At 43.1% G+C, this 22660-nt stretch overlaps 1 protein-coding gene across 11 annotated transcripts in view; it reads right to left on the reverse strand.

The window, feature by feature from the left end:
• Positions 1-3669: 3669 nt before the first annotated feature.
• TJP1 (tight junction protein 1) overlaps positions 3670-22660 on the reverse strand; it is a 339138-nt gene continuing 320147 nt past the window's right edge. For 6 of the 11 annotated variants that reach the window (XM_082385987.1, XM_082385993.1, XM_082385991.1 and 3 more), the window contains 8 exons: positions 21246-22109; positions 21000-21097; positions 19532-19744; positions 14089-14264; positions 10574-11054; positions 8910-9127; positions 7639-7782; positions 3670-5216 (listed from right to left, as the gene is read on the reverse strand). In XM_082385987.1, the coding sequence (XP_082242113.1) occupies positions 5122-5216; positions 7639-7782; positions 8910-9127; positions 10574-11054; positions 14089-14264; positions 19532-19744; positions 21000-21097; positions 21246-22109 (2289 nt within the window). In that variant the 3' untranslated portion in view covers positions 3670-5121. The remainder of the gene's footprint in view (positions 5217-7638; positions 7783-8909; positions 9128-10573; positions 11055-14088; positions 14265-19531; positions 19745-20999; positions 21098-21245; positions 22110-22660) is intronic. The other 5 variants (XM_082385992.1, XM_082385989.1, XM_082385996.1 and 2 more) reach the window with 2 other exon arrangements.

Below are 22660 nucleotides of genomic sequence, written 5' to 3' on the forward strand. Positions count from 1 at the left end.
CATTTAATGTTGTCCCAGAGGTCTCTGAGACTGTCCTCAGCTCTTTTCATTCTTTTTTCTTTATTCTGCTCCTTGGCAGTTATTTCCACCATTCTGTCTTCCAGCTCACTTGTTTGTTCATTCTGCCTCCGTTATTCTGCTATCGATTCCTTTTAGTGTATTTTTCATTTCATTTATTGTATTGTTCATCACTGTGTTTGTTCTTTAGTTCTTCTAGGTCTTTGTTAAACATTTCATGTATTTTCTGAATCCGTGCCTCCATTCTATTTCCGAGATTTTGGATCATCTTTACTATCATTACTCTGAATTCTTTTTCAGGTAGGTTGCCTATTTCCTCTTCATTTATTTGGTCTTGTAGGTTTTTACCTTGCTCCTTCATCTGTAACATATTTTTTTGTCGTTTCATTTTTTTTGATGGGTGGGGCTGTGTTCCTGTTTTACTCGTTTAACCTGAGGTGTCCAGCACTGGAGTTTGCATGCAGCTGGACAAGAGCCGTGTCTTGTTGCTGAGATGAGGACCTTCGGGAGACCTCACTTTGATTAATATTCCCTGGGGTCTGAGGTTCTCTGTTAGTCCTGTGGTTTGGACTTGGCGCTCCCACCACAGGAGCTCAAGCCCAACCCACAGGCTGGGAACCAAGATTTGTATGGAGTGGCAAAAGAAAAAAGAAGAAAAAAAAAGAGTACGATAACAAAGAATAAAAAATAAAATTAGGAAAATAAAAAATATATTAGAAAAAATAAAAATATAAGTGAAACAGTAACAAGTTAAAACAGAAGCACAAGAGCAAAAAAAAACAAAAACAAAAACTGGAAAAGGCCTTAGCTGTGGGGGTGGGGCTTAGGTGGGGGCGGGGACCTACGCTAAGGACTTGTGCCACCGAAAATGGCAGCATGGTGGGAGGGGTCGTTGGAGTGTGGAGTGTAGAAGTAAGGCCCTGGGTGGGGGTATGTGGACAGGGCTTAGGCTCAGCGCAGCCGGAGGGGCCCTCTGAGCGCAGAGGATCAGGCCCGGGACCTCAGCAGGGTCCCAGGGCCCAAGTGGGCAGGGGAAATGCCGGCCGCATTCCCTTCCGATCCTCCGATCTCCCTAGTGTACCTCCCCGTCCCCGTTGCTCCCCTCACCATGGGTGGGCCCCTCTGGGCATGGGAACCCCTCCTCTCCCCCAGCCACCCCTCTGGGGCACTGATCCCATCCTGCCTCCACTTCTCTTCCCCTCTCCACCCCCCTCCCATGTCCTACCTGGTCGCTCAGGGGTTCATCCCGTCCCCTTAGGTGTTCGTTGTCCCCCACCAGTGCCTGGTAGGTGCCCAGTTATGTGATTCAGTTATAAATATACAAATATCTATTCATTTTCAGATTCTTTTCCCATATAGGTTACTACACAATATTGAGTAGAGTTCCCTGCACTATACAGTAGATCCTTGATTATTTTATATACAGTAGTGAGTATATGTTAATCTAACCTCCTAATTCATCCCTCCCCTACCCTTTCCCCTTTGGAAACCATAAGTTTGTTTTTTGTTTTTAATTCAGGTATATTTATTGAAGATAAAAATCTAGAGATTAATAAAAGAGTAAGCGGATTTCCACATATGGCTAACACAAATGCCTAAGTTTGTTTTTGAGGTCTGTGACTCCGTTTGATTTTGCTAAATAAGTTCATTTGTATCATTTTTTAGATTCCAAGTATGTGGTATCATATGATATTTGTCATTTTCTAACTCACTTCAACTAGTATACTTATCTCTAGGTCCATTCATGTTGCTGCAAATGGCATTATTTCATTCTTTGTTATGGCTGAATAGTATTCCATTGTGTATGTGCACCACTTCTTTATCCATTCATCTGTCGATGGATACTTAGGTTTGCTATTTTAAATAGTGCTCAATGGACATTAGGGTGCATGCATCTTTTGGAATTAATGGTTTTCTCCTTATGTACGCCCAAGTGTGATTACTAGATCATATAGTTGCTCTATTTTTAGTTTTTTAAGGAACTTCCATACTCTTCTTCATAGTGGCTGTACCAGTTTACATTCACACCAACAGTGTAGGAGGGTTTCCTTTTCTCCACACCCTCTACACCATTTATTGTTTGTAGACTTTTTGATGATGGCCATTCTGAACAGCGTGAGGTGATACCTCATTAGAGTACTGATTTGCATTTTTCTAATAATTAGGGATGTTGAGCATCTCTTCACGTGACTCTTGGCCATCTATATGTCTTCTTTGGAGAGATGTCTGTTTCGGTCTTCCATTTTTTGATTGGGTTTTTTTTTTTTTATATTGAGCTGCATGAGCTGTTTTTATATTTTGGAGATTAATCCTTTGTCCGTTGATTCATTTGAAAATATTTTCTCCCATTCTGAAGACTGTCTTTTCATCTTGTTTATGGTTTCCTTTGCTGTGCTAAAAACTTCTCAGTTTAATTACGTCCCACTTTATTTTTGTTTTTCTCATTACTTTAGGAGGTGGGTCAAAAAAGATCTTGGTGCGATTCATGTCAAAGAGTGTTTTGACTATGTTTTCCTCTAAGAGTTTTATGGTGTCTGGCTTTACATTTAGGTCTTTAATCCATTTGGAGTTTATTTTTGTGTTTAGGGAGTGTTCTAATTTCATTCTTTTACATGTAGCTGTCCAGTTTTTCCAGCACCACTTACTGAAGAGGCTGTCTTTGCTTTACTGTATATCCTTGCCTCCTTTGTTATAGATTCAGTGACCATAGGTGTATGGGTTTCTCTCTGGGCTTTCTGTCCTGTTCCACTGATCTATATTTGTTTTTGTACGAGTACCATACTGTCTTGATTACTGTAGCTTTGTAGTATAGTCTGAAGTCAGTGACCCTGATACCTCCAGCTCCATCCCCCCCCTCCCCCACCCCACCAAGATTGCTTTGGCTTCTCAAGGTGTTTTGTGTTTCCATACAAATTGTAAACTTTTTTGTTCTAATTCTGTGAAAAATGCCATTGGTAATTTGATAGGGAGTACACTGAATCTGTAGATTGCTTTGGGTAGTATAGTCATTTTCACAACATTGATTGTTCCAGTCAAAGAACATGGTATATCTCTCCAGCTGTTTGTGTCATCTTTGATTTATTTCATCAGTATCTTATACTTTTCTGCATACAGGTCTTTTGCCTCCTTAGGTATGTTTATTCCTAGATATTTTATTCTTTGTGTTGCAGGGGTAAATGGGATAGTTTCCTTAATTTCTCTTTCTGATCTTTCATTGTTAGTGTATAGGAACGCAAGAGATTTCTGTTTGTTAATCTTGTATCCTGCGACTTTACTAAATTCATTGATTAGTTCTGGTAATTTTCTGGTGGCATCTGCACAAACTGCAGATTAAATCCCCACAATCGGCCCATGTTATGTTTTTCTAAAAACTATGAGGAGACAAAACCATATACAAGTTGGCCCTATGGAACATGAATAAACACATACCTCCACATACACTTACAGGCACAGTGGGAAGACTCCGCCTGCCCCCCTCCTCCTGCTGTGTCTTCTGCCAGGATGCACTGGCAACAGGGGCTCACTCCAAATCCCCCACCCCCAATGCGGCAGCAGGCAACTGGGTGATGATGATCAGTGTGCAGGATTTTAAACTAGGATCATGAAGTTAAACAATACTAAAAATAGTGGGCAAACAGACCAAACCAGCACTTTATTTTAAAAAGTTTTATTCTGCAGATTTAGAAATTTGAGATTTTTTTTTTAATAACTGCAAAAGAAATTCAGTCACACCTATTGATTGATTAACAGAATGTAGTGGTGTATTATCTAAACAGAAATTGTGTTGATGTGCCATAATAAATTGTCTATTAGTAAAAAAATACACTTTAGGGCACAGCATCATATCACAAATTACAGTAGGGATACTTTGCAAGAATTTATTCAAACTAGAGAATTCTGAGTAACTGTATCTTTTGAATGCAGCATTTAAAAATGTAACAACTCTGTGCATTCTTTTTCTTAAAAAACTGACCTTGTGTGTGTCATAGAAATGCTGCTTTATTGCTGCAGAGGTCAAAGTTCAAGGCTCAAGAGGTACAGGAGAGAATACAAAGGTAGCCTTAAGAAACTTGGTTTTGTTTATGTATAAAAAAGGTAAAGTTTATAAAAGTTAATTTACAAACCAAGAACAAAGTGGTATGCACGTCTTATGTACAAGCATCCTTAAAACATCAGAAGTTTTTAAATGCCATAGCCAAAAAAAAAAAAGAGAGAGAGAAAACAACCACTGCCCCTTGCCAAACAAACAAAACAAAAAAAAAAAAACCACCCCAAATCACACCATTATTTTCTTCTGGGTGATTACACATTTCTGAAACCACCAAATCCACAATTTACTCAATCTTTTCATGATACAGTATCTAAATGTGCACAAAAGCCATAAAAACTTAGTAATACACAGAACGATCTAAGAATTAAAAACACAAGGGTAAGGCATTCCTGCTGGTTAGTATATCTATGGTGATATGGTTAACTTATAGATCCAAAGAGGCCACAGAACCAGTCTCACATGCTTTGGTGTCCTTCCCTAAGAAAAATGAGTTTTCATATACAGTAAGTAATTGTCTTCACTTGCCCTGCCCTGCCAAAAAAAAAAAAAAGCTATAAATTCCCCTTGCTGTACATTTCTGTTAAATCCACTACACTCGTTATATATTTGAGGTGCTTTTTAAAAACGTGTGATTACCTCATGCATAATAAAAATGTGTATGCCAGGCCAGGGCCATAATAAAGTCTGAAACAGTGTACTTTGGAAAGAACAGAACTCAAATGCACCCCACTTACTGGCTGGTATTTTAACGGAAATCAATATGTGAAGTTAAGCAGTGACCATATAAAAGTACAAAACTCATTACAAAGCATCACATCTTGGAGCCTGTAGCCAACACCAACCCCCAACATGCAGCAGGCAGCATGTTTCCCGAGCGCGGTTCAGGGGATGTTCACTCAGCCTCTCCAGTTCAAACAAAGCGTGTGACACTAACACACTGCAGTATCAATTCTAGGAAAAGTATAATACTTGATGGAGTGGTTCCATTTAGATTTAGTAAGTAAGTTTAACCCAGTTTCACATTATTTAATCAAGTTCCTATATTTTAAGAATTAAAAGTGGTCAATCAGGACAGAAACACAGTTTGCTCCAACAAGATAATTTGGATCTCCAGGAAGACACTTGTTTTGCCAGGTTTTAGGATCGCCTATGAGAGAAAAAAAAGTTCATGTCATTTCTGGTTGGTTAAACTGCTATCTGTAATGCTGTGCAATCATGGGACAAACGTAAACATATATATTTAGATACAGTTTTTCCTCTGTTTCTTCAGCATACTGCACTTGTACCAAAACTCTTAGTGCTATATACTTCATTGGAGACCCACTGGAATCTAATGATCCAACAGCTGTTGCAGATTTCTCTTTTATTTTTTATGTTTTCAAGTTCGAGCCTTTTAAAAAATGAATAAAAGTTAGGGTGATCATGTGCCTGGGACAGTTCCAGTTTGCCCCTGAGTCCAAACACTTATTAAGAGTACCCTTCTTTCACTTTCAAAAGTTTGGACAATAATTATATGATCACCCCATTTGAGCTGAGTATGAGAACACATTTCTCACACTTGACAGACCAAATGAAACCCTGAACATTCTGCAGAATTCGGTTAAGGAGCCTCCTCCCCTTTACAAAAAAATATATAAATAAAATAAAATTCATTAAGACTGGGCCAGAGTTTCTTAGCCCTGATCCTGCTGTACAACGAAACCATTCATGATGCTTCCAAAAGTCACTGAACTGAGTAAGACTGAAGCAGGGCCTGGGCTTTGGAGTTTTTAACCAGCTTTTAACCAGGTGATTTGAGATTTGCAGCTACAGCCAAGGAGCCCTGGCAGTGGACTCAACGTAAAGAAGGCTGGGACAGCCGAACATCTCTTGTGTCCATGGTAAGCGACAGTCAAAGCTGCTGCCTGTAAAGCAACAGTTCTCCACCAGGAGCAGTTCTGCCCCCCAGGGGACAATGTCTGGAGGCAATTTTGCTTGTCACAACTGGCATCTAGCGGGTGGAGGCCAGGAAGGCTGCTAAACACCCCACAGGGCCAAGGCTGAGAAACCCTGCTGCAGACTGTAAGCTGTCCGTTACCTAAGTGACGTCTGAGTCATGGTGGGCTCAGCAGTTTAAAACAGAGGGGTTTAACTTCACAGATACATGTGCGCTTATGCAATACTGCAGATAAATTGTTTAGGCAGTGAGATAGAGTTATGACAACTCTTGGGAAAAACTTTAGGTTCAAAATTCTTTCCAATATACTAATAAATACTTCTTGGAATTAAGTCAGTAGCTATCAAAATCTACCCTTGACTTTTTAAAACAGAACTTTATAGTAGCAAAAGCATTCCAGAATTACATTTCTCTTCTAGGTGTACATACTCAAATTTAACACAGGAAAAAAGTAAGTTGTTTCAATCTAACAAACAAAATAACTTATGTTCTGTGGCACAAAACAAATTATACGAAGCATACTGATTTTTTTCATATCTGGAAAAAAATCACTTATAAAACAAGTAACGACAGACAGTGACTTTAAGGACCCTCAACCTATTTTGGGTTAGAGGACGATCACAGCCCTCTAAATCACACTAAAACCTGACTTTTGGAATATATGTTTCAAATGCAGTTTTATTAATGTTAATTCATTAGTTCAAACTAGGCTAATAAAATGTTTCTCAGTGGAGTCCCTGAAGAACTTTTCCCTGAAAATGGGGTACTTGTGAATGAATATATGTAATATTTTATGTTGGGTAATACTAAAATATGTTCTTTACACCGTAAAACTCTATTTCATACTGTACCAAACTAAAACTGTATAATGCTCATCTGATTTATCAAAAATTCAGAAGAACTTTAAATTCTTTTTTTCTATATAAGGTTCAATTAAAGTGTTCTATGCCATAAATATAGAAACTTCTGACTTTAGTCTAACTGACTTAGTCACCCAAGGAAGTGAGAAATGTGAAAATGCAATGGAAGCTTTGAAATTATGATCTCGACAGCAAAAAGCCATTTTAAAAGTGTATTATATAAGTTATTTTGAGTTTTACATGGAAAAACCATGGCCAAGTACGATCACAGTGTAAGGTCTTTTATCTTTCAAGTTTCTCTAGTGTGTGTGTATACACACACACACACACACACACACACACACACACATATCTACAAAGTATATATATACACTTTGTAGACTGAGAAATAGTAACCAAAAATAGAAATTATTACATAAAGGAATCAAATCATCTTAGTATGAAGATGAAAATGCATATATATATGCAGGACAATATCAAATCTCCCACCTCATCTTAAAAATTTTGACAGAACAAATAATTCTGTTGAACACCAAGAAACAGTCAACCTTTGGCCAAATCATCAATGTTTACAAGGCAGAAGCTTCTCTACCTTTCAGTTTTCATTTACAATATATGCACCACAAATAAACTCCAAAACACTGGTGATGCCTACAAGGCCACAGGAACAGAGGGAGGATCTGCGCACAGACAGCACGGGTAGCTCCGTCAGCCCAGGGGTCAATCAACGACAGTACCCAAAGCCCCCAAAGGACAGAGTGAAGACAGCATACCCGACGAGGAGTCGGATGATTTTAGAGCAAAAGACCAACCGTCAGGAGTCATGGACGCACAGTGTGGTAAGCGCAGCTCCACGGGCTTCAGGAACTTGAGGCCATGGGGCCCGCACATCACTAAGGGGCTCAGCAGGGTCTCACCTGGGGGGGTGGGGGGAGAGAGGTTAGACGGCTGGCTTCCTTCTAGACCCACAGTTCTCCTCACCCTCCTTCTAACCATATGCTTTAAAGCCAAAGAGGGTTAGTTCTCTATAGTAGCACTGACCAAGAAAAATGTAACAGGAGCCACATATGTAACTTAATATTTTCCAGTAGCCACATTAAAAAGGAACAGTTAAAGTCAATTTTAATATTTTATATAACCCAATATATCCAAAACATTACTTCAACATGTGAGCAATATACTGAATCTTTGAAACTGATGTGTATTTTACACTTCTAGCCAGTTTCAATTAAAATAGCCACAATTCAAGTGCTAAATAGCCACAACGTTGCTGGTGGCTACTTCATTCAATCACAGCATTCTTATGGTATAAGACATACTCAAACATTTTACAAATGTTACTTATATCTTGTGTTTTTAATGTTGTATTTGCTACAGACTTGGTTTAAGAGATTCATGCAGGAGGGCCAACATGTTAGTATTCTGGCAAAATGTACGAAAATGAGCTAAAATAATGAATTTAAGGAAGCAAAGCACTGCTAAAATATTCTAAAAGAAGCTGCAATGTGGTTCATCATCATATCATCCTGACAGATCTGGAAGACTGTGAAAAATAAGAGCATTCCTAGATTCCTGAAGCAGCTCAGAAACACACACCACACCAGCCGATGGGGATGCTTCCTCCTCCGCGGCGTGTTCACTTGTGCAAGGTCTGTGGGGTGAGGAACCCGCGAGCCTTACATTCCACCAGCAGGTGGCGGCACAGAGCAAGGCCTTTGGAGTGGGTGTTACCTAACCCATCTCTAGAGCTGCAAGGCAGGAACGACTCAAAGACAAATCTGGTAAGGTCGGCTAAGACTGGCTGGCAGGTACAGGAGTGCCCACTGACCCATGCCCTACTGTCACCGTCACAGTGAAGGTAGCACAGGCTCCCCTCTCCACAGTGCTCATTCGAGAGGCCCTCCCTAGTAGAAGGAACTTGAGGGCAGCCAGGGTGTGGGAAGAAAAGAGGTCTAGGGTATCCTGTCTACTGAGCACGATAAGCTTTGAAGAGCACACAGGGCAACTCGAGTTATTGAAGCTAAGCAGGCAATCACACACTCACCTTTCTCCTTATCCAAAGGCGGGAGGATGCTGTTGTCTCGGCAGACCTTGAAATAGATTTCCTGCTCGACTCCCTCAGGAATGGCTCCTTGTGGGATAATTATACTAACGCCGGTCTCTATGGAGCTCAGCACCCCGCCGTTGCTGTTAAATACGCCGCGGGCGGTGGCCACCACAGTGTGACCGTCCTCATCTTCATCCTCTTCTACAGCTGAGGGACTGAGAGTTCAGAAATGGCTAATGAGTACATTCCTAGTGACATACAGGAGCTTTCACTGCTAGTGTAGTCGGTGGTTTCATTCTATTTTTATCTCTCCATATAATCAAGCAGTTACTTACTTTAATAAGTTTTCAGTGACAGACTTTACTCACAGGGATAACTAACTAAGCATATTCTTCCTTGAGAAGTCAATGTCATTTTTAACGGTAACTAGTCAAGTTACCTTCATTACTGATTTTTGCAATCAGAACATGCAAAGCCTGATACATTGCTCACCCAATATTTTACATCCATGAAATTGGTGTTTTAAAATTGATGGCACATCATGGTTTAATTGGTAGCATGTTTTTTCCTTCTTAGTGATACGTAAGACAGTGGTGCATCTCACAACTGATGGCATCTTAGACCTGATAAAATACACTAATTAGGCTCGCTCTCTCCTGAGGATTTCTGGTGTGCATACTATGGCCTTCCCTCCCCACTCCCTAAGCACAGACGCCCAATTCCGTGAGGTAATAAAGACTCTGGTGTGGGCAATCGCTCATGGAGAGGAGACGGTCCATTCACGTGGTTACACAAAGACACCCGAGGCAGAGGGGATGCGGTACCGATTCTCCTTCAAAAGTGGAGGTTCTCAGGACTTGTTGAAGTAAAGTTTTGAGCCAGGACTAAAGGTGAGCAGGAAGATGGGCCAACGAAATGAAACTAAGTGCAGGGAGCTGCTGCTTCACTCCTCCGTGGCCAGAGTGGTGGGGATGGGCTCCTCCCGGGGGCAGTGGCGCCATGGGCACCCTGGGAGGGGAGCCTGCTCCTCCACACCCCCCTGGCTGTCCTTCCGCTCGGGAGGCAGACCCGCGAGTGCTTTCTGCGTGGCCAGCACGGGTCTGGTCGGTCACTGTGCAGATGAGGGAAGGGGAGTAGGGAGCGCGGCTCCAGGCAGGCTGGCTTCATCTCATTTGCTCAGCCATCTGACCAAAACTATTAAGAAAGCTCTTTTTTAAACAACCATTTTGAGGTTATTACATCTTTACTTCTTTTCAAACTCACTGTTGAATAAACAGTGGATGAGGAATACAGATACTCTATTATTTTTGAGATATTCTCCAAACGTGCCTCCCCAGCTGGAGGTCAGAGGTCATGGGAAGCCAGGGCTGGTTAGGAGTCTGGCTCTGAGGTCAGAAGTCAGACCAGTGGTTGGGTCTAGGCTCCCTGAACACGGCTGTGTGACCCTGAGTGAAACGCAGTGCCTCTCAGCCTGGGTTCTTACACAATGAAGATAATGAGCACCAGCTTTAGTGCCTCTTGCAGAACCTTTAGTCATTCCAACATTTTGGACAACACCATTCAGCTTAAAGTTTGAGTTGAAATCATCAGTCAGGTTCCCTAAACTACACCCAACTCACGTGAGAGACATCACCAGGCCAAGAAAAAGGCAAAAATCTTACCTCACGGGCACAGCTTTAGGCCCTGTGCTGATACTGTTTACTTGATATTTAGGCTTATTATCTGTGTGGACAGAGAACGTCTCAACTCCGCTGTCAAACTCCGGAGGCTGTGTGGAACCGTGTGCTTTCACCAGAGTTTTCGGAGAAGTGGGGGCTTTGGAAGACAAGTCAGGTTTATGTGCAGTTTCACTCGTCAGGAGATTGTGACTGAATTTAGGACTTTCAAACTTGCGTTCAAATGGCCGCGCAGAACTTGTATATGGTTTTGGTGTGAATCGATTGTATGCTGGAGTGATCGTTTTCTGAGTCTGTTCGGCCCCGTTAGCTGGGGCTTTATCTGGGAAACTCTTCTGGGGATAGAAAGCAGACTGGGCAGCGTCTTCTCGGTTGGCTGGTCTGTAAGCTGCTGGCTTATTCTGAGATGGGGGTGGGTCTGGTTTGGACACTAAAGAGCTCTGAAAATCCAATGACATGGAATTACCTGAAAAACACATATAAGTATTACAAAAACTTCCTGAAAACAGAGTATAATCTGTAAAAATATTGAATTACTATGTTGTACATCAAAACTAATATTATAAGTCAACTATACTTCAATAAGAAAAACAATAAAGTACATTCGGTGGCTTGAACAAAAAAAATTACAAACCCATCTCTAACTGATTGTAATGGTTTGTGAGATGGAAAGGATGTTATAATGGGTCAAGAATAAAATCTATCCAGATGAGTAATTCATTCATGAAAGTATCAACAAGTGATATTCTGTGGGAGACCGCGGTGACCATGTTAAACTAAGTTTTTAGGAATAAATCTTGAAACAATTTTTCATCCATACAGAAAACAAAAACCAGAACGCCCTTCCTGACACAAATTCTAACAGTCATCTGATGTCCCTCTCACCTTAACCTGTCCTGGTGTCAGAGTCCATGACTGGGTCTGGGTCAGCAGTCTGAGGCCACTCTTGACCCCTGGTGGCCGTGTGTGATGCTGAGGGGCCAGGAGGTAGCAGGGACACCTGGGACAGCGTTCATGTACCTGCTGCCTGGAGTCAGGGTCATGTGGCTGGGAGTCCTGGCCTCCAGAGACTGGCATCGGAGCAACCCCGCTCCAGTGTCCACAATAAATTAGAAACAGAATGACAAAACTGGCCATGTTAAAAAAAAAAAAACCAGTACTACAAAACTCACCATAATTAAAGTTAAAAAAGAAAAGTCACAGATTGGCAGAAGCTATTTACAACATGTATAACTGATTTTTAAAAAAATTAGGATCCAAAACCTATGAAGAATACCTATACATCCATAAGAAAGAATCAACCAAGAGGAAAACAGGCAAAGACCTGAACAAGCAAAAACACAAGTGAGGACTAGACTAACCAGTAATCATACGGTAAGATACTCAACATCGCTATTAATTAGGAACATGCAAAACAAAAACAAAAAACATCATTTCACATCCATTAAATTGGCAAAACTTACAAGTTTGGTAATGCCAAGCATTGGCAAAGATGTGGAATAACAGAAATTTCCATGTACAGATCTTCCTCGACTTCCCAGGGGTGGTTCAAAGTCAAAAATGTGCTTAATACACGGGACCTACCAGAACCTCATAGCTCAGCCCAGTCTCCCTGAACGTGCTCAGAATACTCTCACTAGCCTACAGTTGGGCAAGATCATCTAACACAAAATATAATAATAAAGTGTTAAATATCTCATGTGATCTATTGAATACTGTCCTGTAAGTAAAAAACAGACTGGCTGTCTGGGTCCAGGACAGTTCAAAGTGTGTCAGTTATTCACCCCCGTGATGCAGCGTCTGACTGGGGGCTCTTCTCACAGCCGCTGCCCAGCTTCACGAGAGATTGTATTGCTTATTGCTAACCTGAGAAAAGATCGAAATTCGAAGTAGTTTCTAGTGAAATGTGTATCGCTTCTGCACCACGTAAAGTCAAACCGTCATAAGTCAGGGACCCTCTGTACCGCTGGTGGCAGTGCAAAATAGCACCAACTGAATTCTATGAAATAATTAAGGAAAAAATCATATCAGTGCTATACAAACTCTTCCAGAAATGAGAGAAAGAGGGAACACGTCCCATCTCTCTGTCTTTCATGAAACTAGCACAACTTTGATACCAAAACCAGACAAGGACATTATAAGGAAATTATAAACCAAAACTCCTTGTGAACGTAGTAAGATAACTTATTACAGAAACAGAATGAAGGAGACAAATCTTAGGATCATCTTAGTGCGTTTGGCCCGCTGTATCTGCAGATGCAGAGCCCATGGACACAGAGGGTCGACTGTACTACACCAGTTACACAGGGGACTTGTGTATCCGCAGATTTCAGTGTGCATGGTGGGATGGGAGTGAAGGGGGGTGGTCCTGGAACCAGTCCCCTGCGGATACTGAGGGACAATGTACATAAAAGAAAAAAACAGTTGACAAAATGCTTTCAGTAAACTAGGACTAGAAGGGAACATTCTGAACATAATAAAAGGCACCTACAAAAACCCACAAAAACCCCTACAGCTAATGTTGTAACGGTGAAACATTCAATCCTCTCTCCTCACAGTGGGGAACTAGCAAAAGATGTCTGCCACCATCACTTCAACTCAACATTTTACTAGACGTCTCAGCCAGTGCAAAAAAGGCATAAGGTTTGGAGAGTAAAAATTTAAACTTTATCTGCAGACATGATAGTGTGTAAAGAAAATCCTAACATAAAGTAATATCAAATTATACCCCTGGGATTGGACTCCTACATAAATACAGAGGAGCACTGTTTCCAGTAGCAAAACATCACCAGGAGATTGGTGAACTGTGGTGTATCCTTTGAAAGCACCAAATGAGAAGAGAGATGTTGGGAGGGTGGAGGCAACAGTCCCTTCCAGGACGTCTAATGGCTGTGGAGCTGGGAAGGTGGCATGAGGCAGTGGCACTTGCTGGAAGGCAAAGGGAAGGATTATGGGGAAGGGGAGAGGAAGATGAAGGAAGCAGGACAGGGGGGAGAGGAGCCAGGCCAGTGGCCCGGGAAGAGAGACAGTTACTGCTCAGAGGTGTGAAGGAGAAGACGTGCACACGCAGGGATGCCACCCTGAGGTGAGCGCTCTGGAGCTGATGAGATCTATCTCGATGAGCCTTCGCCACAGGACACAAATGCAAAGACGAGGTGCTCAGGGACATGTATTATGTGAAACTCTACGGCCGCCCTATATCCACGTGCGAAGACGGACATCACCATAATTTTTACAAACCACCATTCAAATATTTAGTTTTGGGTGTACTGGTAAACAAAAACTACTTCGAGAAATTAAGCTATGTTAAGGAGGCAGATTAAAATCTATTTAGCTAAAAGGCTTGTCCGACATAACTGTCGTTATCATAAAAAAGAAGAGATACTTATAACAAAACCCTTATTTTTCGCCGTTCTCAGCCCAGAGGTTTCGAGCACGTACTTTTCATCTTGTAAGTGTGAGTCTATTACAGTGGTCCTGCCAACTCCTGAGCCGCCTACCTTCGCCGAGTGTCCCCTTGGTGTGTGAGTGGAGGCTGAGGGCAGTGCTGGGGCCGGGCTGGGCGGCCTGGCTGTACTGGGCAGGCAGCGGCGGAGGGGGTGGTGTGGCCTGCAGTGGGTCATAGCGCTTCTCCCCAAACGGCCTGTCCACAGCTTCAACCTCAGCAGACTTCCCCCTGTGGAAAAATGAGGAAATGCCAACACCTGCAGGTGGGTCCACATTTACAAAGCAAGTTCCCATTCTTCTAAGTATCCCTGAGGTTTTTTTTTTTTAATTGAGAATTTCACAATTTACCCTTATGAGTATGGGTACTCTACCAAAATACACAAACAAGTTCAGCCAGTCATCAGCACAAGAGATGTAAAGACAGCACAGGTATTTTAAGAATATTAGTAAAACATCCAAAAGATGGCAACCAAAAGGCAGATGAAATTCGGGGTATACTTGTAATATTCAACACTGTGGTCTACAAAAAATAGTAACGGTTGGTAGGTTTAATGAAGTCTTCCAAATATTCTGAAAAATATTTATTGGCCCAAATCCTCATTAGATTCCCTTCTGGTGTAGTGCCTAAGAAGGTATGAAGCGCCAGCTTCTGGCGCAGACTAGGCACCACAGAAGGTGACATCACGGGCCAGGGGCTGGCAAGCCCTTAGTCAAGGGCTGATAGGAAATGCTATCAGCTTCTTGGCCATACGGCCTCTGTCACGGCTATTCAAACTCTGCCCCAAAGCAGCCAAAAACAGCTTGTAAATGAAAGGGTACTGCTGTGTTCCAGTAACACTGGACATTTTTTTTACTTCAAAATTTGCCCTGGATTTACCAGATCCATTTTTTGTTTCGCCATTGCTAGAGTAGCAAATACTGCTTGATTTTTAAGGCTCATTTAAATCAAATTATGAATGTATGCTTATTTTTTCCGATTGCCAACTGTTAACATAGAACACATAAAATTCACACGAAAGAAATCTTTAAAGCAGGACCCATAATTGCAACACTGCCCTCTGAGCTCTGCAGAGCCAAAGCTGCACCGGCTTTACGTGCACATGCAGTCACACGGACACTTGGAATGTACTTTCACAGAAGATTACTGTCGCAGAGTCTAGTCATGATCGGCTTTAAAGCTGCGCCGTTATCTCATTTTGGGTGTTTGGACTAAGCACTGAAGACGACGTTAACGCCTGCAAGTGCACGTAACGCCAGTGCCACAGCGAGGGACCCTCACGTCACAGCCTCACACCAATGCCCCGTCTTACCACATGACGCTCCTTTCCAAGTAGTCAGAGCTAGTATAAGAGCCAAGAAATCTAGGTGATGGCAAAGCAAGCGCAATAGAAAAATGAAAGAAAACGATCAATCTAAGTTTGCAGCAAACAGAACTCAAATGTCATTTTAAAGCATCAACCAAAGAACACACATCCACCATTTCAGCATACTTCGGTCTATAAAAGAAACTATCACTGGCTCTCATTTAGCTCGGGACACCAGCAGCCGGTGGAGACGTGGAACGCAGCTAGGCCCCACCCACCCACCCTCCACACATGGGGCTCTGGTGGGCAGCAGTATGGCTAAGCTTCACTCCTTGGCCCGCTGCCCACTCCTGGTGCTGAACAAAGAAATGAAATAAAGCAGCGGGTTCTAAAGAAGTGGGGGTGAGTGCTCTGTTGAAAGAAAGGGGGCTAGGCACAGAAGTCCAGAGTGAAAACACAGAAGTGAGGCAGCACCACAGCTAGCACGGTATGGATACATGATCAACACGTGCTCCTTCCGAGCCTGCCGCTGAGCCCCGAGGTGGGCAGAGCTGCCACGCTGACTCCCTTGGTCTCTACCTCTCTCATCTAATAATGCCACATGCACACAAAACCACCTAACGCCAATCTTATGCTTAATTCTTGTAAGCTGAAAACCACCAACATTTATCTTGAGACCTGGAAGTCTCACGGTAGGCTGCGTCTTCAGAGGTAGATATTCCAGTGACAGAAATCCCATTAGATGCCCTGAAGGAGACAACTCACTCTCTGAGCTGCAGCACGTGCACAGACCCAGACGGAGCCTGCTCTTCTGGCCCTGGCTTGGAATCCTGGCAACTCCTAACTTGCTTTGGAGGTGACGTCAGGGCTGCTGTCTCCTCACCTCTCCCAGCAACAATGTGGCTCAACAGATTGTAAGGCTGGGTGACAGCTGCCTGCTTCTGGGGCACTTATCCTGTGCTATCAAAGACTTCTCCCTGCTCTAATTCCCACCATTTTTAAGGTGCGCTTTTAAGTGGAACAAAAGCACGTATTATCTGGAAGACAGTAACTTTGTTATTTCTATATCTTACTTTAGGGAATAAGGCCTGTAGGCAATCTACTGGTGACAAACAGTAAATAGTTTTGAAATGTAAGACAAAGAGGGTCCCATATTTTAAACTATTTTCCAATTATTAAAGTTATATTAATTGGGCAAAAGAGTAAAACAGCATTCGAAAGGGAAGGCACAGAAACAACTTCCTGCTGAGTCATCTTCTAGGACACTCGAGTCTCCTTTCCAACTCTCTAACCATTAAAAACCTATATGGGAGGGCTTCCCTGGTGGTGCAGTGGTTAAGAATCCGCCTGCCAATGCAGGGGACATGGGTTCGAGCCGTGGTCCGGGAAGATCCCACATGCCACAGAGCAGCTAAGCCTGTGCGCCACAATGACTGAGCCTGTGCTCTAGAGCCCGCGAGCCACAACCACTGAAGCCCACGCACCTGGAGCCCATGCTCTGCAACAAGACCGCAATGAGAAGCCCGCACACCGCAACAAAGAGTAGCCCCCACTCGCCGCAACTAGAGAAAGCCCACGTGCAGCAAAGAAGACCCAACGCAGCCAAAAATAAATAAATTTTTTTAAAAAACCTTATTATATGGGAAAATGCAGCATTAATTTCATATACAAAGGAAGGAAAGGCATCCTAGTATCCATCTCAAGTTAGACTTTCTCACCCCATAACACTACCAACAGTAAACAGTAAAATCAAACCGAGTCCGCAGTGAATCTACAGAGACAGACGTGATCTCTTTCTCATGAGACCTCTGCCCAGCAAACACTGGTTCCTCCCAGGGCTGTGGACATGAGAAGGAGCGCGCCGGGGCCTGTGCTGAGCCCTTGGTCACTCCGCATGGAATGACTGAGCCACTCCACCGCCAAGTGCTCGGCAGTGTTCTAGACCATGTCTGAAAGCTATACGTCATAGATATATTATAGAGTCTTCTCTCTAGAGAACAAGATTCACACAAAACCAAAAATGCCTTGTCATCTGATTCCCTAGCAAAACTTTTAACTTACTTTTTAGACCTAAATGTATCCTGTTAAGGCTGTATTCTATTTACCAAGTATGTAAAAGGATAAATAAAATCTCTCTTTAAACTGGACTCCCTTCTGAGAGGAATGAATATGTTTAAACTGCTTCCACCTCACGGAAGGTGAGCTCCTCAGGCTCCACGCCCGGCTCGTCCTGGTCTGGACTCTCTCCAGATGCACTAGGCACCTCTCTAGGCTTGTGTCAGGGGAGGCTCACAACACTCGTGCAAGAATGTCTGCTTCAAACAGAGCCCGCACTGCAGCACTCACAGTTTGCAGCTGTGTTTCTCATAAACTGCTTTCTTCCATAGACAAAGATTTAAATGGATAACAGTGGAAAAGGTTTTAAATCTTCACTTTAAATGACGTCTTAGAAGGCAAGTGGTAATTAAAAGTAGGTTTTTAGGGACTTCCCTGGTGGTGCAGTGGTTAAGAATCCGCCTGCAAATGCAGGGGAGATGGGTCCGAGCCCTGGTCCGGGACGATCCCACATGCCACGGAGCAACTAAGCCCGTGCACCCCAACTACTGAGTCTGTGCTCTAGAGCCTGCAATCCACAACTACTGAGCCCGCGCACCTAGAGCCTGTGCTCTGCAACAAGAGAAGCCACCGCAATGAGAAGCCGGCGCACCACAACGAAGAGTAGCCCCCGCTCGCCGCAACTAGAGAGAGCTCGCGCGCAGCAACGATGACCCAAAGCAGCCATAAATAAATAAATTCATTTATTTTTTAAAAAGTAGGCTTTTAATATTAGAGGTTTTAAAGTATATTCTAAAAGAATTTTCACTGATCAGCAAGTGACAAATGATATGTTCAGACAGTCCGAAGCATCTAATTCAGTAAAAATCTTCATGCTTTTAAACTTAGGCACGAAAGTGATTTGTGGTTGCTTTTTAGTGTCTCATCCTGGCTACGCAGAACTACAGTCCTAGTTATTCACTCAGACACGAGTGCAGGTGTCCCCAGGGGGTTAACTAGATGGCCCTTCTCAAGAGGACTTAACAGCTTCCCTGAGCTCCGAGACCACTAGGCATTTCCCTTCCTGCCCTGCAGACTTAGGACTTGCTCAGCCGGCCCCACAACTGTGTAAACGAATTCCTTGTAATAAATCCACATCTGTTTCCATTCTTGTGGGCCTGTTCTGCTCAAGCATGAACCCACCTGTGCCTGTGTGGGTTTATACTCCACTCTCAGAACCAAATGCACCATCAGTCAGGGTTCAACCAGCGGCAGAACCGGAACAGGATACGAACTCAAGCAGGCACATGTGGGTTTGGAGTTTGTACCCCAACAAAACCCACAAGAAAGAAAAACAACAAAAAACCCAGTAGACAAGCAAACAGAAGGGAGCAGCACAGACAGGAAAAAGACAGCAGGAACTTGGGGCTCAGTCCTAGCTCTGACCCTGTCACGGCCCCTCGCTGGAGCTTGGGTTCCTCATGTTTACAGCTGGACCAGAAATCTCTAAAGTCCCCTCAAGCTCAAACAATAATATAAGACAAGTTTTTTCTTACCTTGGAAAAAAATTTTTTAAAACTCTTTAGTATCATCCCTCAATGTCACTCCCCAACATAACCCTACTTTTATATTTAAAAAACAAACACAGAAAAGAAGGACGAGAACCAGCATTAAGTGTGCTGCACAGAAGGGAGAGACTTAAAAATCAGGGTCTTAACCATTTACCCTCTCTTACCTCAAAACGCTTTGATTTCAAAATCCTTTGATTTTCACATATTCTCTAATGCAAAAAATTTACATATCTGACACTAGAGTTTAAGAACAAAAAACACACATCCCAGAGCTAGACAGCACACACTGCTGAAATGCTAAGAGCCTACAGAAGTCATGTATTACATAGTTAACTATTTTCCTTCAAAATATACTGAACTTAGGACTTCCCTGGCAGTCCAGTGGTTAGGACTCTGAACTTCCACTGCAGGGGCAAGGGTTTGATCCCTGGTCAGGGAACTAAGATCTCACATGCCATGCAGGCAAGGCCAAAAAACAAAACAAAAGAAAACACACACACAAACACACACACTGAACTTCGTGTGATTAACTCCACTTTATGTTTCATCTTATTTTTAAAAGGTAAGTCTTCAACAAAATAACTCACTTGGAAGAGTAACTAGAAAACTGTGGCTGAGGCTTGGCGGGCTCTGAGAGGTGGCTGGCAGGGACATGTGCAGAAGGCTTGCTCTCAAAACTTCTTCGATCAAAGTAGGAGAGCTGTTTTCGATAGTATTCTTCATCTTCCTCAGGATCATAATGATTTGACCTAACAATGTCTTCAGGCGGCTTCATTTGAGGTTTTTGCGGTTCGGGGATCCTGATAATGAATGATAAACGGAACAACTTTTGAGAAGTTAATTTGACAAATAAAATGGAATACACAAGTTTCACCTTGACCTTCCACTGACTGCTGTGATTACTCAGGATCTGGCTGAGCAGTGCAGCAGTCAAGGTGGACATTCCCAGTCCCGTATCCTCATACATTATACTCAGTGGCAACACTCTCCTGGCCCATGAGTCTTCAACACAACCTACCTACTGAGCTTGATAGTGACCTGGTTAGAAGCAGCTCATCAGAAAAGACAAAAGTAAGCCAGACAGTGGAGGGCTTCCTCAAGTACACGCACCATCGTCAGCAACAATAAAAACCGAGAGCTGAAGAACTTTACAGCAGGATCAATAAATGATCCTCATATAAGGAAAGAGCTTGACATGTCCAAAGTTCCAGAGGACACAGGAAGCACATGGGGAAGAAAGTAAATTATCAGCAAATTAAGGCACTGTTACAGAGGCCCTAGTTAGCAAATTTCAGAAACTCTGCATCAAAAATGGATAAACTTAAATACGTTTCACACCAAGAAGGGGGGGCTAAGCTTTCAGTTATTACATGTTTACTCTGTGTAGAAGAGCTTATTTGCTAGTGATCCCAGCTAAAGGAGACATCACAGTAGTTTACATTTTCATGAAGAGCACTAGACATTAAAATCAGAGGAAAATGTACATGTTAGACAGTAGTTCCTCTTTATTACAAGCACAAATATAAGCGAATGAAACATATTAGGCCAAAGAACTGTATTCAAATGCAGCCCGTCAACTTAACAGCAGCCAAATCGGGCCACAGCTAAGAGCACAGCTGGTGGGTTCCTCTCCCAGCAACTCCTGTCAGCCTCAGCCTCATCCCTCCTGGCGCTTTCTAAAGGATTAAGTTTAGTTATCTCATAGCTATCTGAGTCTGTTTCCTCACCCCTAAAAACTAACAGTTTGCACATCCAAAAGCCCTATTAAACTAAAAACCACAGTCTAAAAGTTAGGGCTTTAAAAACTGTACTTTAGCCATTTGCTAGAGAAATACGTTTTCGAAAGATTTGTTAACTGAAAGAATAACAAAAATGTGTTACAGAAGGTGTAAGAAATAAAGCTCTTTACTTTTCCTTCTAGGACAACTGTTTTAACTGCAAAAGCTGGAGGAGTTCACCTAAGGGCAAGGGAGACCTCTGCCTTCCCCGCCTCCTCTCTAGTAAGAGGGCCACACTCCCAGTCAGCTGTAGGCCACAAGCCCACAAAGCACCCACCTGTGCAGTGTTCTGTCGTGTTCAATGAGCTGATTCTGAGCAGGGGCTTTAGGACCCAGGACGGGAGCACCTGCAGGTTTAGACGTGACCTCTGGAGGCTGCAGAAAAATAAGACACACGAGCCTCAGGGAGAGATCATGAGAAAACAGGCTTCGTTTAAGGGGGAGGGAACATTATGAAGCGTTACGCACAACAGTCACTGAATGTGCTCTGCACGCAAGGCAGGAGACACAGTCACGTATTTACCTTGAAACCAGAGTTATGGTTTTCGTCCTTCTTGTTCTCCACTGATGCAGACCTTTTGTTTTCAAACATTTTCACTCTGGTGAGCACTGACTGCGGCTTCATCGCTGGGTCTTCCTCTTCCTCGGCCACAGCTGGGGGTGGAGGCAGTGGTTTGGTACTTGCCGGCGGCACTTCCGGCTTGTGTTGAGGCGGGACAAGGGCAGCACCGTGGAGAGGCTCGTAGTGGCCCGGGCCTGCTTTGGAGGTGAAGCCTTGGGGCGGGACCTGCTCGTAACTCCGTGGGTACTGGTCAAAATACTGCTTAGGCTCGGACGCCTTGGGGCCTGTGGAGGAGTAGGGCTGCGCATCTGGCCTGTACCTCCCGTGCACGTCAAACCCAGGAGCGGGCTGCTCTTCGTGCCGCAGGGTGGAGGTCCTGAGTGGCGGGTCGTAGCGCGGTCGGCTTTCATAGGACAGAGGGGTTGGCTCCTCGAAACGTGGGAAATACCCTCGTTCTGAGGACTCCTCGGGATGCTGTCTGGAGTCCAGGTCTCGCGGGTGCTGATTATCAAAGGAAGGCCGGGGCTGGTACGGCTGTTTGTCATCATAATAGGACCACTGCTCCTCATACGCAGGGATGCGGTCGTCATAGCGCAGACGATGGTCATAGTTTCGAGGAAACTGGTCCGCGTAGTTTGAGGAGTCGTATCTGTAGGCAGGCTGCTCCAGGTCCCTGCTGGCTTGTCTCTCTGCGTATGGGGGCTGCGGCTCATAGCTCAGACTGGGCTCCTTGTCTAGCCTCTGCCCTGGGTGAGCAACAGCTGGCTGCTTCAAAACATGGTTCTGTCTCATCACTTCCTCAGGATAGGGATCCTGCCTATATACCTGTATAAAAAATTCACGCGTAAGGACACAGGCTTGTTTCAAATTCTAGTCTAAAATTTAAGGGACAAACTATGATTTAATATGTAAAAATGGCATGTTCTACCATTTATTACCAGGACAGAAACAGATTAGTGGAGAAAGCCAGTTTAAGTGAAAGCTCAAAATTTACAATGCAAGTAGGCGCTTTTACTTTTCAGCATGTATCAATACTAAATGAAAAGTGAGTTAAAGATATTTTAACTTTTTAATTATTAAGTTTAGTAGAAAATTAATGCACTGAACTGTTGATTCCACTTGATTTGGACACTGAAAATAAAATCAAGAAGAAAATTTATGGACACCATAATTTACAGAACATAAAGAAGTTTAAAATGGGTCTGAACTATAGATTAAGAAATTCTGACCACCTAGAGGGGTGCGATAGGGAGGGTGGGAGGGAGATGCAAGAGGGAGGGGATATGGGGATATATATATATATATATATATATATATATACATATAGCTGATTCACTTCGTTATACAGCAGAAACTAATACAACATTGTAAAGCAA

Source organism: Balaenoptera borealis, assembly GCF_965194805.1.
Source record: "Balaenoptera borealis genome assembly, chromosome: 3".
Taxonomy (NCBI): domain Eukaryota; kingdom Metazoa; phylum Chordata; class Mammalia; order Artiodactyla; family Balaenopteridae; genus Balaenoptera; species Balaenoptera borealis.